A 15,407-nucleotide genomic window follows, 5' to 3' on the forward strand; every position below is an offset into this window, starting at 1 on the left:
TAAATTTGTGATAAAAGCACCAAATTTGGTACATATTTAGCTTAATATATTTAGAAAAGATATGGATATTGGGGCATTGCAGATTGGCATTATGGTGACCATGGTAACCATTTCCAAAAATGGCTGCCAGTGGTTACTGGCATAGAACACTTTGGCCACCAAAGCTATTGTTTCCATGTTTTATAACTTCTATATACATAAATCTTTTATATATATATTTCAACAATTATACAACCATTTACAAAACAGTATCAAACATTTCCCTTTGTATCCCCCCCCCCCCCCCACACACACACAAAATGGTGATAGGCCTATTGCCCAATTAAACTGTAGCAATTACAGGGTTCAACTGGCACATTCTCCATCACAGAAGCAGAGGCCTGTGCACTGAAGTGCAGCCTTCTTGCACCTGCAGCACTTTTTGCAACAACTCTTGTAGCCACAAGAGATCAGCTCGTGGCAGGATTGTGGTGCTTGTGGCAATGTTGTCCAGTGGGGCTCATACATTTCTTCTGTCTTCAGCCACCCCCAGCCAATTGGTGATGGGAGTTCCACAAATCATGTTCAACCCAGATTCGGCTCAAACAAGGGACTAAACACGTTTTGCAATTATGCCACAACGATGTGGAACGCCCTACCCACAGCCGTAAAGGAATGTGAATCCCTACCCACCTTCAAAACCGCCCTCAAAGAGCACCTACGGGAGGCTGAAATGTCCAAACCCACCCACCCAAAACCCCTCCTAATGTACAGTTTCTTCCCCCTCAAATGTATATATGTTCTTTTATGATCTCTGTTAAACAGTACTGTATATTTGTATATCTTGTATGTCATAAATGTAACAGTACTGTATATCTGTATGTCATTCGAGGACAATTGGAAATGTCAGACCTCGACGAGATAGAGATTCAAAGGGCACACAGAGCCCTAGCGTCGAAGCCACAGATAAACAGACCACCGAGAGCAGTTATAGTTAATTTCTTGAAATTCGAAGTCAAAGAAAACATTCTCAGAGCAGCCTGGCAGACGAAGATGGAGGTGGAGGGGCAGAGGATAACTTTCGACCACGACTATTCAACAGAGGTGGCTGTAAAACGTCGGAGCTATGTTCAGATAAAAAATACTTTGAAAGAGAAAGGAATCAGATTTCAATCACCAATGGCCATGCTGAAGGTCCATTGGAAAGAGGGCATCAAGGTGTACAACGACGTGCGGGAAGCGACGAGAGACATGAACCGGAGAGGATGGAAGGTGCCGGGAGGAGAAGAAGAGAGACCGACGCTGATGCAGAGGTTGGAGAAGGCGAGAAGATGGACCAGGGTCGAGGGACGAGGAAGAGGAGAGGAGGACGGGAAGGTGAAGGAGATCTGAACCGATTCAAAGCGGATCAACTGAGAAGAAAGACGAAAAGACACGGGGAAGGGGAGCAGAGAGGAGACGAGAGGGGACACGGTGATCCAAGGAAGGATAAGTACAATACACATTAGACCTGTATACATGTGACACACACAATACAAGTAAATGTAAACATGAAAATGACTTATGCAATGAGAAGATGGTAAAGTACATACGAGATAATTATACCAAAAGTTATAAAAAAGGACATGGAGATTCAAGAGATATATTGAGACGGACATGAAAGAACCACAGGATTACACGTGACACATAATACAAATAGACGGGAACATGAAAGTGACTAATGCAGAGCTTATGACCGGGAGCTCGGAGGTCGCACACAGAACGAGTTGGACATGTATAGTGCGCATCTTTTAGCCACTAGGGGGAGCCCTCTCACTAGGAGAGCCACTACTCCCCACCCGCCAGCGGGGGAAAGAGGGATACGACTGAGACCCTCAACTACCATGGAAGTTCCAAGTGTTAATGTTGATGTTAATGTTTATTATGGTTATATGTATGTAAATCAGACAGGGATAGCAGAGGCTACAACCACAAATATTATTTTATGTGACATGGGTAGAACGGGAGAATATTTGGAAAAGAAATATGACACAAGTTAAGGGTATCAAAATTATGTCGTTGAATGTTAATGGTATGAATAGTCCGATCAAAAGGAGTAAGGTGATGACGAAACTTAAGAAAGAAGAGGCACAGGTTATCTTCTTACAAGAAACATCTAATATCACAAGAACATGAAAAGCTGAAGAGATTCGGGTATGAGAATCTGTTTTATAGTTCTTTTAAACAGAACCTTACAAGAGGAGTAGCTATACTAATTAAGAACACAGTGAAGTTTGAAATGATCAGGGAAATAAGGGATAAAGAGGGGAGGTATGTAATGGTCAAGCGGAAAATGGAAGGTCAAATGGTAACATTAGTGAATGTGTATGCTCCACCAGAAAGTGAGAAATATCTATTTGAAACAATCTTTGATATCATCGCGATGGAAGGGGAAGGGGTCCTAATCTGTACAGGTGATTTTAATGTAGTACTGAACTATGACATAGACACGACAAGCACAAAGAAATGGAGGACAAACATTAGCAAATATATGAATATACAAATGGCAGAATTAGGAAGCATGGATATATGGAGAGAAATGCACACACTAGATAGAGAATACACACATTATTCGCATCCACACACAACATATTCAAGGATAGACTATTTTCTCATGACAACAGGGGACAGATACAGGGTAGAAGACTGCAGGATAGGGGTAACGGACATATCAGACCATAGCGCAATATATCTGACAGTGAATCTTAAAAGTAGGCGGATAAATACAGTTTGGAGACTGAACGTAGGACTATTAAATAACAAAGGTTTGGTTAATGAACTAAAAGGAGACATAATTAGATACAGAGAAGAAAATGATAATGGAGAGGTAGACCCAAACATTTTATGGGATGCACTAAAGGTAGTAATACGTGGAAAATTGATAGCAAAGACGGCATTACTCAAGAAGGCCAGAATAGGACATACCAGAACTTGATAAAGAAACTGAAAGAATTAGAGAAAGAACACCAAAGCTCAAAGAACCAAAATACACTTAGAGAGGTAAAGGAAGTTAGAGGAAAGATAAACAAAGAACTGCTGACAGAAATAGAGAAGAAAGCTAGATACATGAAACAGACATACTATGAAGGAGGACCGAGAGCGACCAGACCTTTAGCTAGACGAATCAGGACACAACAAAAACTGAACACAATACACACAATAAGGGAAACGAACACAAACAAAATACTAAGAGAACCAGCTGAAATAGAGAAGACATTTGAAGAATACTATAAGAAACTATACACACAACCGATAGCGGCAGGAGAATAGGAGATAGAGAATTTTTTTGAAAAATTAGATCTACCATCGATAGGGAAGGAACAGAACGAAATATTAAACGCAGAGATTACAGAACAGGAAGTGGGGAATGCGATCAGTAAAGCAAAGAGCAGTAAGTCACCGGGTAGCGACGGATTCCCCTCTGAATTCTACAAAACATTTAGACAGGAACTGAGCCCCATATTAGAAGCAGCATTCAGACACACGATGAAAGAAGGCACAATGCCACCTTCATGGAAAGAAGCCATAATTACTACAATTCCAAAATAGGGGAAAGATAGAGAACTATGTAGCAGTTTCAGACCAGTGTCCATACTTAATGTAGATTACAAGATGTATACATCAATAATATCCAAAACATTTGAGACATTTATGACAGATATTATAGACGAAGACCAGACCGGATTCATTAAAGGAAGACAGACACAGGATAACATAAGGAAGACAGTGCAGGTGGTAGAGGAGATACAAAAGGAAGGAGGAAGTGCAGTATTAGTTAGCCTAGATGCAGAAAAAGCATTCGACAGTGTAAGCCGGATATTTCTATATAAAGTATTGGAGAAATTTGGATTAGACAAAAACGCTATGAAAACAATTAGGGCATTATATCAAGAACCGACGGCAAGGATTAAGGTAAATGGTCTGACGGACCGGATTAAACTAGAGAGAGCTACCAGACAGGTGTATTCATCGAACCACTGGCTGAACTAATTAGACAGACCAAAGACATCAAAGGGGTGGAGATAAGGGGAACAGAACATAAATTGGGACTGTTCGCAGACGACGTGATAGTATATATGAGACAACCAGACACAAGCTTTCCGACACTGATGGATTTACTGACAGAATATGGAACAGCAATATGTACAACTATAGAAGGAGGGGAGATGCAGCCTCTACAAAAATTGAAAGAAAGATTCGGACTAGAGAATAGAGACCACTTTAGATATTTACAGATTAGAGATTACTATAACAAAGAAATAAAACAAGACAGAGACAAAGAACAGAATGGGGTAATTAAGATAATGGTAAAATCATATGAAGGAAGGAAGGGGAGGGTTATATCAGCACTATATCAGGCAATAATGGACAGTAAGGAAATTACAACCTTGTATATAAAAGAAAAGTGGGAGAAAGAGTTAGAAATAGAGATAACAGAGGAGGAATGGTATCACACAACAGATACAACAATCAACCACAGGATCAAGGATATGGAGGGAGTTTGGCTGTAAAAACATAATTAGATTCTTTATAACACCAGAAATACAGGGCAATTACACACCAGCACAGAAACCATGTTGGAGAAAATGTGGACAAGAAGTAGCGAACCACACACACATATTCTGGGGATGTCAGAAAATAAGAAACTATTGGGAAGAGATAGGAGAGATAATAAATGAAATAGTAGGATACGAAATACCCCAGGCAGGCCAAGTATTGTATCTGGGGAGTGGGGAACCTATCACAGGAAGGAATTCAGGGGGAAGACAAATACTTGATTAAGATACTATTAGTAGCAGCCAAGAAAGCTTTGACTAAACTGTGGTACAGAGTAGAAGCACTGACCTGGGTGGCTTGGGACCTTACTGATGTTGCCTTCTTGTGTAGACAGCTAACATACACTACTGTGTCCATGTTTGGGAGCTCAGTTCCCACGATCTTCTGTGCTGTGTTTACCAAGTTTTTATTTATTCTTTATTAATGACCTTCCTCTGGTATTTAAAAAAAAGGCTCATATTTCAATGTATGCAGATGATTCCACAATATATTTAGGAGAAACAATCATTTGATTTAAATACAAATCTTGGTCAGGAGTTGACGTTGGATTGAAATAAATTTACTTATTGTAAATGTGTCTAAAACAACCAGTATTGTAATTGGAACAAACTACTACTACGTTCAAAGCCAAAGTTTGATATTAGTATAAATAATGTGTTAATGAAGGCGGCTGGGTAGCGCAGCGGACTAAGTGCCTGCCTACCACAGCAGAGACACTGGTATCGAATCCAGTTGTCAGCGGTACCTCCGGCTTGGTCGGTCCATACTAACCAATTGGCAGTGTTAGCGGGTGGGAAGCCGGCGGGGTGTGTATCCACTGGCGATTTTACTACTGGGGCACCAGGGGCACGTGCCCCCCCTGAAATCTCAGGTGCCCCTGAGGTGCCACCCCAGTTGAAATTAAATGTAATTGATTTTTTTTTTTTTTTTTTTATTGTATAGTAAAAGTCAGATATTTTCCTTTATAAATAGGCTATTTAGCCTATTATTAAACGAAATTAAACAAAAAAAGTCTTAAAAGAAGTGTATGTTTGATTGCTGATTGGTGTGTGTTTGAATTTGTTATTACGTAATTAGTCACGTTGAGTTGATGGCTGATGGGTAGTCAGAGCGTGACTGTGTGAGTGAGCGCGAAAAGTACAATTTATAGAGGGTCCGTCTGTCACCGTCAGGGACGGTAAACTAAAACACAAGGAGATGGACATACGAAAATGGTGGGGCAGGGGCACCTTCTTCACTGCCTCCTCCAATGCCTCCTCCTGGGGAGAAACCAGCACCTCTGAAGAGTTTTCGGTAAAGTGCCATGAAGTCTGCCAAGAAGCGCCCGGTGCAGATGCATCTGTTAATGTAGCAGAAGCTAACGTGGCAGGTTAGCCATCATGATCCACACAGTTAAATGATCTCAGGACTGAGCAACCCAAACAAATGGTTTTACAACCATTAGTGTATCCTGGCCGTTGTAAACAGCGACTCCTACAGGTCGGTCGGGGCGCCTGCTCAGCGAGGGAGGGAACTGGAGGAAGTAGTGTGAGCCTCCCACACGTTACCCTCCCCCAGTGAGAGTCCTCGCTGTCAGGTGAAAAGAAACGGCTGGCTGACTCCACATGTATCGGAGGGGACATGTGATAGTATCAACCCTCCCTAGACCGGCAAGGGGGGGAAATGCGCACAACGACCAGGAAGGGGAGGGGGGAATTGGCATAATGACTAAATTGGGATGGGAGAAAGATACAGAAAAAAGGAGGAGAAAAAGTAGATACAAAAAATTATGTGTTAATGAAGCCAAACTTTTCTGAGTTATTATAGATAATAAATGATCATGGGACAAACATATACAGAGAGTAGTAATGCAATTTGGAAAAATGTCTGTAATTAAGAGGTGTGCAAAATCTCAAACAGTTAATGCTGTGGATTACTGCTCAGTAATATTCACTAGGACAATTGCAAGTAGTCCAGAATAAAGCAGCACATGTTGCTCTTTCTTGTGGATTAAGAACAAATGCTAAAATGCATGAATGTCTCTCTTGGTTGACAGCAGGGGTGTAAAGGTACACGTATCCGTACCGAACCGTTTCAGTGTGTACCGTACCGAACGGCTGTGTACCGAACAAATACAACGGTATGTTAACCACTAACGACCGCCCCCCGGGGGCTGTTTTTTTCACAATCTAATATAATTATTATTATAATTTATTTTTTACAAGTCGTTTATTAATTTCAATATAGAATATTCGTTGACAGCCCTACAAGTACAATTCGTTACTGCACACTACATCAGTGGAAGATGGAAAGCCAAACTTTCCCCCACTGTACCGAAAACCCGTACCGAATCTTGACTGCAAAACCGAGGTACGTACCGTACCGTGGTTTTTGTGTACCGTTACACCCCTAGTTGACAGTGAACATTTTCGATTTTTGTATACTATTTATTAATGGCTTTCATGAGGAATGTCAACAACAAAGGAACCATACAATATTTTTTTAATAAAACATTCTTTTTTGTTTTGATACACATGGTTATTCTACTAGGCACGCTGCTGGAGGCTGTTTCATGTTGCCAAAATTCATGACTATAATGTTTCAACGTACAGTGATATACAGAGCAATGGTAAAATGGAATCTACTTCAATTTTTTTTCCAAATGCAAAAGTAATAGGGCTGTATCCGAATATAATCATTTTGGTTTCTCGCACTTAAATGTTCTGTTGAGGTTTTCGAATGCGGGTGTTTGAATGTTTGCTGTGACGTCATCATTGGGGAGTAAGGTTACACGGTTATCTATGTTGAATTATATTGATCTATTAATTAGATTGTGATGGATTCAGTCGGAGCCTGTCTATTTGCTTTTATCGTTATTTATAGTTTTTCTTATGTGTTTTGTCAATATATTGTGATGAGTGTGAATGTATATTTTTGTGTTGTCACCATGTAAGTTATTGGACCCCATGAAGAATAGCTATGCAAAAGCTAATGGGGATCTAAAAAAAAAAAAAAAAAAGACACATAAAACACCCAGACCAAGTGTTCTCACAGTTCTCTGCAGTGCGGCTCACGTACCACACTGTGGCACAGTAGCAGAGGATACTCTCTATGGCGCTTCTGTAAAAGTTTACTAGCAGCTGAGAGGGACGCTTGGCCTGTTTTGAGTTTTCTTGGAAGAAAAGCCTCTGCTGTTTCCTCACCAGGTGGGACGTAACCTGTTCCACCCCAGGTGAAAATCTGCATAAAATGTATACCTAGGTAAATGGAATATTGCTCCACTTCTACAAGGGCTATTTGCATATTCTTGGTATCTAGGTATATCTATGGACCTCAGTGAATGTATTCTCAGTGTCAGAAATATTGTGTCTATTACTAGGCTTGCTTAAATTGTGATGAAACAAAGGAAAATATGAATTATGATTTTTCTTTTCATCTTTGACAGTGAATAACACCATGATAATAATGACCAAACTTAAAAAACTACCACTGAACTCATTCAGTACCCTCTTGAGATCATGTGTACAAAAGATCTAAGGAAATTAATAAAGGGAAGATGATAAAACTGAAGGTTCTGTATATACAGTACTGAATTCTCCCATCCGGACCAATGCAATTTGAAATATTATTATAGAATATAGAATATATGCGTATACATTACCTTATTATAGCCAATTCGCACATTTATATATATATATATATATATATATAGTATCTTTCAAATGGCCGAGTTCAATTTGGATATAGTATCACCAGGCGTGCATAATAACAGATACTGATATTTACTGTAATCGACTGTACTTTTTTATTTCCCCCAGTGAAACCATTTTGAAACTAATTTCAGATCTAACTGTTCCTACATGGTAACAATAGTGAGGAGAAACTGACTGCGTTTCAATATTTGTCAAAAACGTTACCTTTTGTAGCTTATTATCGCGAATCATAACAATTATTGATATGATTCATTCAGAACGCTGAACTTTGAACCACCATAGTATGTGACAGGAAGTGTAGATTGGATAAATGTCAATGCTGGCCGATAGCTATGAATCTCCTCTACAAAATGGCCGCAAAGAAACTACAATTCCCATGGTTCAACATTTCCATTTCCGGTTCCGGGTCAGATAGGCGATTGCATATCGAAAACTTAAAACGATATAAGTACACTTTTAACCTATTGCTAAACTATTGCCAACCTAACGTTTTACATTCTACATGCATTTGTGACATAGTGGTGATGTTACTACTTGAAAACGGTTGATTTTAAAATCACAAATTATTTTCATCATTCATAAAAATATGCCTATATGATTATAATGTCAAAAGGGGTCGTTACCGACCCCGTCGAGTGGAACAGGTTGGAGACCATGAGAGATATTTTGTTTATGGATTCCCAGGAAATCCAATGATGTCTTTGACATACACTCTCCATCTCCTCACCATTTACATGGAGAGGGGGATGTGTGGTCCTGGATCTCCTGAAGTCCACAATGACCAGATTATTGTCCGAACAACCCCACTCCACCAGATACTCCTCTCTGTGGCGTGTCTCATCAGTGTCGGATATAAGTCCCACTGGTGTCAGCAAACTTCACCATACTGTTAGAGGGGTGGATGTGGATGCAGTCATGGGTGAAGAGAGGGAAGATGGCTGGACCAAACACACAGCCCTGCGGTGCACCTGTGTTCAGGATGAGGGTCCAGGATGTGTGTGTGTGTTTTTTTTCATCCACTTTTTCTCCTCTTTTTCTATTTTTCTCCCATCCCAATTGCACTGTGCCAATTCTCCCCTCCCCTGTCTTGAACGTTGCTCGCATATGCCCCCCACTGGCCGGTTGTAGGGAGGATAGAAGCCTTGCATCACGTGTCCCCTCCGATACACGAGGAGGCAGCCTGTCACATCTTTTCACCTGCTAGTGCGGACTCTCATTGGCGAGGTGTAACGTGTGGGAGGCTCACACTACCCCGCCATTTCCTGTCTCTGCTGGGCAGGCGTCCCCAACCGACCTGTAGGAGTCGCTGTCCACAACATCCAGATTACCACCCATCAACTTCCACCCGCTAACTCTGCCAATTGAGTTAGTATGACGGCTGGCCAAAGCCGGAGGCAGCGCCGACAGCCGGAGTCGAACCCGGTGCCTCTTGCATTGGTGACGAGCGCAATGTCCAATGCCACCCAGCCGCCCCAGGATGCCTGTAGCTGTTCCGCAACCGTTGCTATTTCCGGGGTAGGGCTGATTGGCCCTGACAGGCACGTGACCCGCCGCGGCCACGCCCCGTGGCAGCCCCAGCGGCAAGCGCGCTACTGCTGGAGTTCGCTTCGCCTTTCACATCGCTGCCGTTGGCGAAAGCAGGATGAGAGGCGAGAGCGTAGATTTCGCTGTGTATCATTTAATCATTTAACATTTGAAAGGCATACATTGTTGTCATACAGAAGTACAGAATACTTTTATCCAAAATGCTTCTTACTGTTACACTGTTAGAGACTGTGCTAGACAAATGAATGACTAATTCGGTCAGAAATAACGTAACTAATAACGTTAGTAACCACTGCTTATATGCTTATTATGTCTGCGGGGTACAGTAAACGTTTCTCCCGGTACATTCTGAAGAGCACACCGCTGTATGTTGGAGAACCAGCGGTCTTCCGAAGTTCCGCTCCTCCTCACTCGAGTGAGTTCCGCTCCTCCTCACTCGAGTGAGACTAAAGCCGTGCACAGCTCAGCCCTGTGAGACGCGAGCAGGAAGGAGCTGGGAGTCCTTCCAATCGGAATATGTTGTTTCTTTACACATATGTTGGATTATGAATATGTCTTTATAGCTACAAATGAATGACTAATTCGGTCAGAAAGCAGTAACACAACAGTTGCAATGTTGTGTTACTGCTGTTCTCGGCATAAGCCCCAATAAGACCGTCACCAGAGCTCAGCGATGCCGCTCGCGTGAGCATATTCTCCCCGCTATTTTATTTCATACAACAATGTATGCCTTTCAAATGTTAAATGATAAATGATTGCATGACTGCCGACTGCGGCGCGACACTGTACATATGTCTCTATACTATTTTATTTCATACAACAATGTATGCCTTTCAAATGTTAAATGATAAATGATTGCATGACTGCCGACTGCGGCGCGACGCTGTACATATGTCTCTATACTATTTTATTTCATACAACAATGTATGCCTTTCAAATGTTAAATGATAAATGATTGCATGACTGCCGACTGCGGCGCGATTATTATGACTGATGACTGCGATGTGAAAGGCGCCGCGAACTCCTTCCTAATGCTGCGGGCGGCGTTGAAGGCGGAAAGCGCCTGTGAACCACAGCAGCCTCGTTGCCGCGTCCTGAGGCTGCCGCGGGGCGTGGCCGCGGCGGGTCACGTGCCTGTCGGGGCCAATCAGGCCTACCCGGGAAATAGCAACGGTTGCGGAACAGCTACAGGCCCCCAGGATGTGTGGTTGTTGTTGCCCAATCTGACATTATGTGGTCTGTCAGCGAGGAAGTCCATAATTCATAAGCACGGTGTTGAGTTTGTCTACCAGTTTATGGGGGATTATAGAATCGAAAGCGGAGCTAATGTCAATGATTAGCATCCTGCCATGTGTGTTTGGACGCTCCAGGTGGGACAGGTCTGTGTGAAGTGCGATTGAGACCCACTCTGTAATAAATAGGACAACAAACTAAAATGTGCGGTGGCTTACGTCCTACTAGCAATCGGGCCAGAGCTTGTAATGGAGATGAATGATCTCATTATCTTTCAAATTGCACATGTCTGCTGCATCATGATAACAGCAATAGGAACACTGACATCTATTAGAAACGGTCGTTACAGAGTGGGAGAGTGCAATATTTCACTGTGTATTCTCTTCTGGTTTCATTCTCAGCTGGACAGGACGGAGGTGATCAAGAGTAATCTGCACCCGGTCTTCGGAAAGGTCTTCACGCTGGACTACTACTTCGAGGAGGTTCAGAAGCTCCGGTTTGAGGTGTATGACATCCATGGCGCACACAGCATTGGGACCCGCGATGATGACTTCCTGGGTGGGGTGGAGTGCACTCTTGGTCAGGTAGGCACAGTTCAGCTCAACTCATGGGAGATTTTATGGCTGGGGAATACAGAAGAAATTAATCTTTCAATAATCACGCGTAATATTTATCTATATCAATACACTGTATATCACAATATCAGCTTAGGTATGCACAACTAGACCTATGCTGACAGTGGCAGACAGCATGTATATCCCCCAAAATTATCGGAATCCTCAGTGACACAAATGGTTTGGTCTACCATAATGATTTGTCATACAGTCATGAAGATTATATCCAGAGATGCGCCTTCTTTTTTCGTGACCAACTTTTTTTTTTGCATTTTTTTTTTTTTTTTTTTTTTTTTTTAAACAAGTTCAGAGGAAAGAGACATTCACATCAACATTTCATATTAATTCACACAGTGGCATAAAAAGTGTCTTTTCAGTATATAGATAGATTGTCCGTCAGTATATTCATATACTGTGTAGCCTGCCTGTTTGCAGTTGTGACAGTCTTTTCCTCCGTTCTGGCGGTCCTGTGGCTGCAAGCCAGCCCAGGTCGCTTCTTAACCCCCCTCCCAGCCCCCCGGGTTTGCATAGACATTTTAGGAAAGGGGGAAACCATGATGCATACATGTATAGGATACAATTAATAAAAAAATTTATCATAATTATGTTTGTTAGATAACCTCTGATCCTGTTACAAAGTAATAGGGAAAAATACAATTTAGAAACAACAACAAAAAAATATAACAGTAAACAGAAAAAGAAAAGATAAAGAAACAACAACAACAACAACAACATGATTTTTGTTCATTCTCTGGTGTCAAGGTACTAGTGTTCAACCTAGTGGAGTACTGATTTTACCTTCTGGGCCGCAGTAAGTAATATTTGGATAGATTCTGTCCTTGCTCCCTGTGCTCTAGCACTGGATGCCTCTAATCTCAATACTTCGTAGAAGGACAGTTTCCAACGGTAAATATTGAGACTATGAGGTGGTTTCCATCTCATTACGAGCATTTTCTTTGCTGCCGTTAAACCGGCCAGAAACACTCTTTTTGTGAGGTGTTAATTTTAGAGATGAATCATCATTTAATAATAAAATGTGTGGCAAACAAGGTATGTTTATCTCCGTTATATTAGTGAGAAATAATGCAACCTTGGCCCAAAAAGCTAGTACTCCTGGACATTCCCACATCATATGTATGTATGTTCCTGTATGTTTTTTGCGGACATAAAGCACATAGAGGCCTTTGTAAAAAGTTTATTTGACAGAGTTTCCTGGGTGACAGATAAAATCTTTGTATCAGTTTGTAATGAGTTAATTGATTATTATAATTACGAGAGGTTAACGGAACAGAGATGCGCCTTCTAATGGACAACAAATTCTATGAAGTCCACCATATTAGATTTTCCGTTATTTTTATTATTATTATTATTTTCTTAAAACTAGCCTGTTCACCCTATTCTCATCCAGGGACAAACACCAGATCCTATAAAATTTCAGAAAAACGCATGGCAAACAGATAGTAATATGTTACCTGTGAATTACTTGTGTCTGATTTGTACCAAACTTGACAAATATGTTTGTCTTAACACATTGATGGCCATTTGGATGCGTCTAAAATCACTGTAGACGGCCAGCATATGTAAACAGACTTGCACAGTCCGTGGGGCTGTTTGTAGAGCTAAATCTATACTTTATAGTATTGCTATCTGTCCATTCTCATTGTCAATTGAGACCATAAACCGTCCCTTCAAAATGGCTTAAAGAAATAATTTTTTCATCAATATGTTCTCATTTTATAGCGTCTTGAATATAAGCGTTATACGGGATTTGGTCTAGTATATTTCCTGGAAGGCTGGATAAAGGGCTAATGGCTACTAACGTTATATCCAATGGCATTTCGGTTATACAGAAGCTACAGTTAAAACTCAAACTGCATATGATCGGTACGATCCTCAAGCATGAATGCATGAAAGGGGGACGTCGTTTCTGATTATTGATTACCAATAACCGTGTTTGTCTCAGTAGCCACATACGCTGATCGGCTGGTTGAGTATCATAACAAGCCCTGATCAGCATGTAATTTACGTGAAAAAGATCTTACCATGAGCCGGTTGGATCCCCCAGACCATTTCCCAGTTATCGATCGCCATCTGGTAGATCGATATGTCCATTGGCTGATGATATATTCCCTTAGTGCATAGTGAAATCCGCGTCCCAAAACGTATTCCGTGCAACAGGCTATAGGGATCGCTTCAGGTGAGTAGAAAACGACATTGGAAATCCAGAAAAAAAAAAGACAACTTCTGCCACAGGGAATACTGCATTATCGATACAGCGCCCCTAAGAGGATCTGGCCGGTAATGCACTTTTTCTAATTCAAAAAGTAGGGTACATCTGCAGTGCAGCTCGGCGACCTTGAATAGGTTATTAAAATGGAATAAAAGCCAAAACAACCTTGCCACAGAGATATCCGTGGTTGGTCCTTTAAGCATGGATTCGAACCACGGATTTATCCGTGGAATGTGTTAAACTAGCAAGGAGGCCTGTGAAGTTTTGAGTAATTTTGCCTCATGGTGGCGCTATTCTGACAGAACAAAATTTTTTAACTACTCCTCAATGGCTTGCCCGATCATGTTCCACCATTTACATTTCTCAAAAACAGATATTTTTTCCTAATCCTACTAGGTTGTTCACGTGATTCACTAAACCTCAAGTATGGCATCTATACAATTCTTTTTAAAGTTGTATAAAAACAGTTGGTAAGCATGGTCAAAAGGTGTCATTGAGGATTCAGGCTGTTTCAGGATTATATCCACTGTTGACCACTGACAGCATACGTCTAGTTTTCAAATAATATTCACACAAATATTTCAAATCTCATTTTGTGAGACATTGAGACAATTGTGTGCCATGCTTATAATATCATCACAACATTCCCACTAAAAGTTGATAGGTGATAATATTGAATTATTGATACAGTAGCTATAAGGATGCATATGACTGCTTAAGGAATAGAATAGAATAGATCTTTATTTGTCATTGTTGGTACAACCAACCTCAGGCATCAGGGGTATGTGACTAGTAAACACTTGTTTTCAAGACCTTATTCATACTCACAAACTGAAGCTGACTCTAGATCAGTACTCCCAATTTGAAAAGATGTATGGGTTAGTAGTTAAATCATGAAAACATGAAAATTGGTTCCCCAAATTATTCTTGAGAAATTAGTGGCTTTGAAGTTGCACTATGGAAGATTGGCACCCGATTCCAATGAGAGGTAATGAAAGGTTATCCTATAACCTAGTTATATGAATACTGGCAGAGCGTCTCGCTCTTGCCATAATGAGATAACTCTTATCTCCCAGCACCTACTGTGCTCATGAACAAACAATTTGCACCCATGCACGTGACCAGGCCACGTGTATCGCTTCCGCAACGGAATTCGGTTTCCGGGTTCCCCTGATTGGCCGCGACGGCCACGTGACCCACGCCGCTATCCGCCTCTCTGCCTCTGCCGCTGCCTGTGTGTTGGCGCGCTTCACTGCCGCTTTCCCACTTCAACGCCAGAGCACTCTTGTTTAATAATATTGTCGCGTCATCTTCTGAGTGCAGAAACGCTGCTGTTTAATGCTGCTGTCGCTTTTCACATAGTCATCTTGAGTCAAGAATCACTTTTCCCACTTCAATGACAGAGCTGCTGTTTAATGCTATTGTCGCTTTTCACATAGTCATCTTGAGTCAAGAATCACTTTTCCCACTTCAATGACAGAGCTGCTGTTTAATGCTCACTTTTCCCACTTCAATGAC

The 15,407-nt window shown here is 41.4% G+C and overlaps 1 protein-coding gene across 1 annotated transcript in view; it reads left to right on the forward strand.

Annotated features, from left to right (window-relative positions):
- The window catches only part of cpne7 (copine VII), a gene marked incomplete at both ends in the record, with an annotated part of 210,175 nt that overhangs the window by 56,542 nt on the left and 138,226 nt on the right, over nt 1–15,407 (forward strand). The window contains one exon of the mRNA XM_084337136.1: nt 11,447–11,629. Coding sequence (XP_084193262.1) covers nt 11,447–11,629 — 183 coding nt within the window. The remainder of the gene's footprint in view (nt 1–11,446; nt 11,630–15,407) is intronic.

This window comes from Notolepis coatsorum (assembly GCF_963971535.1).
Source record: "Notolepis coatsorum genome assembly, chromosome: 20".
NCBI lineage: Eukaryota > Metazoa > Chordata > Actinopteri > Aulopiformes > Paralepididae > Notolepis > Notolepis coatsorum.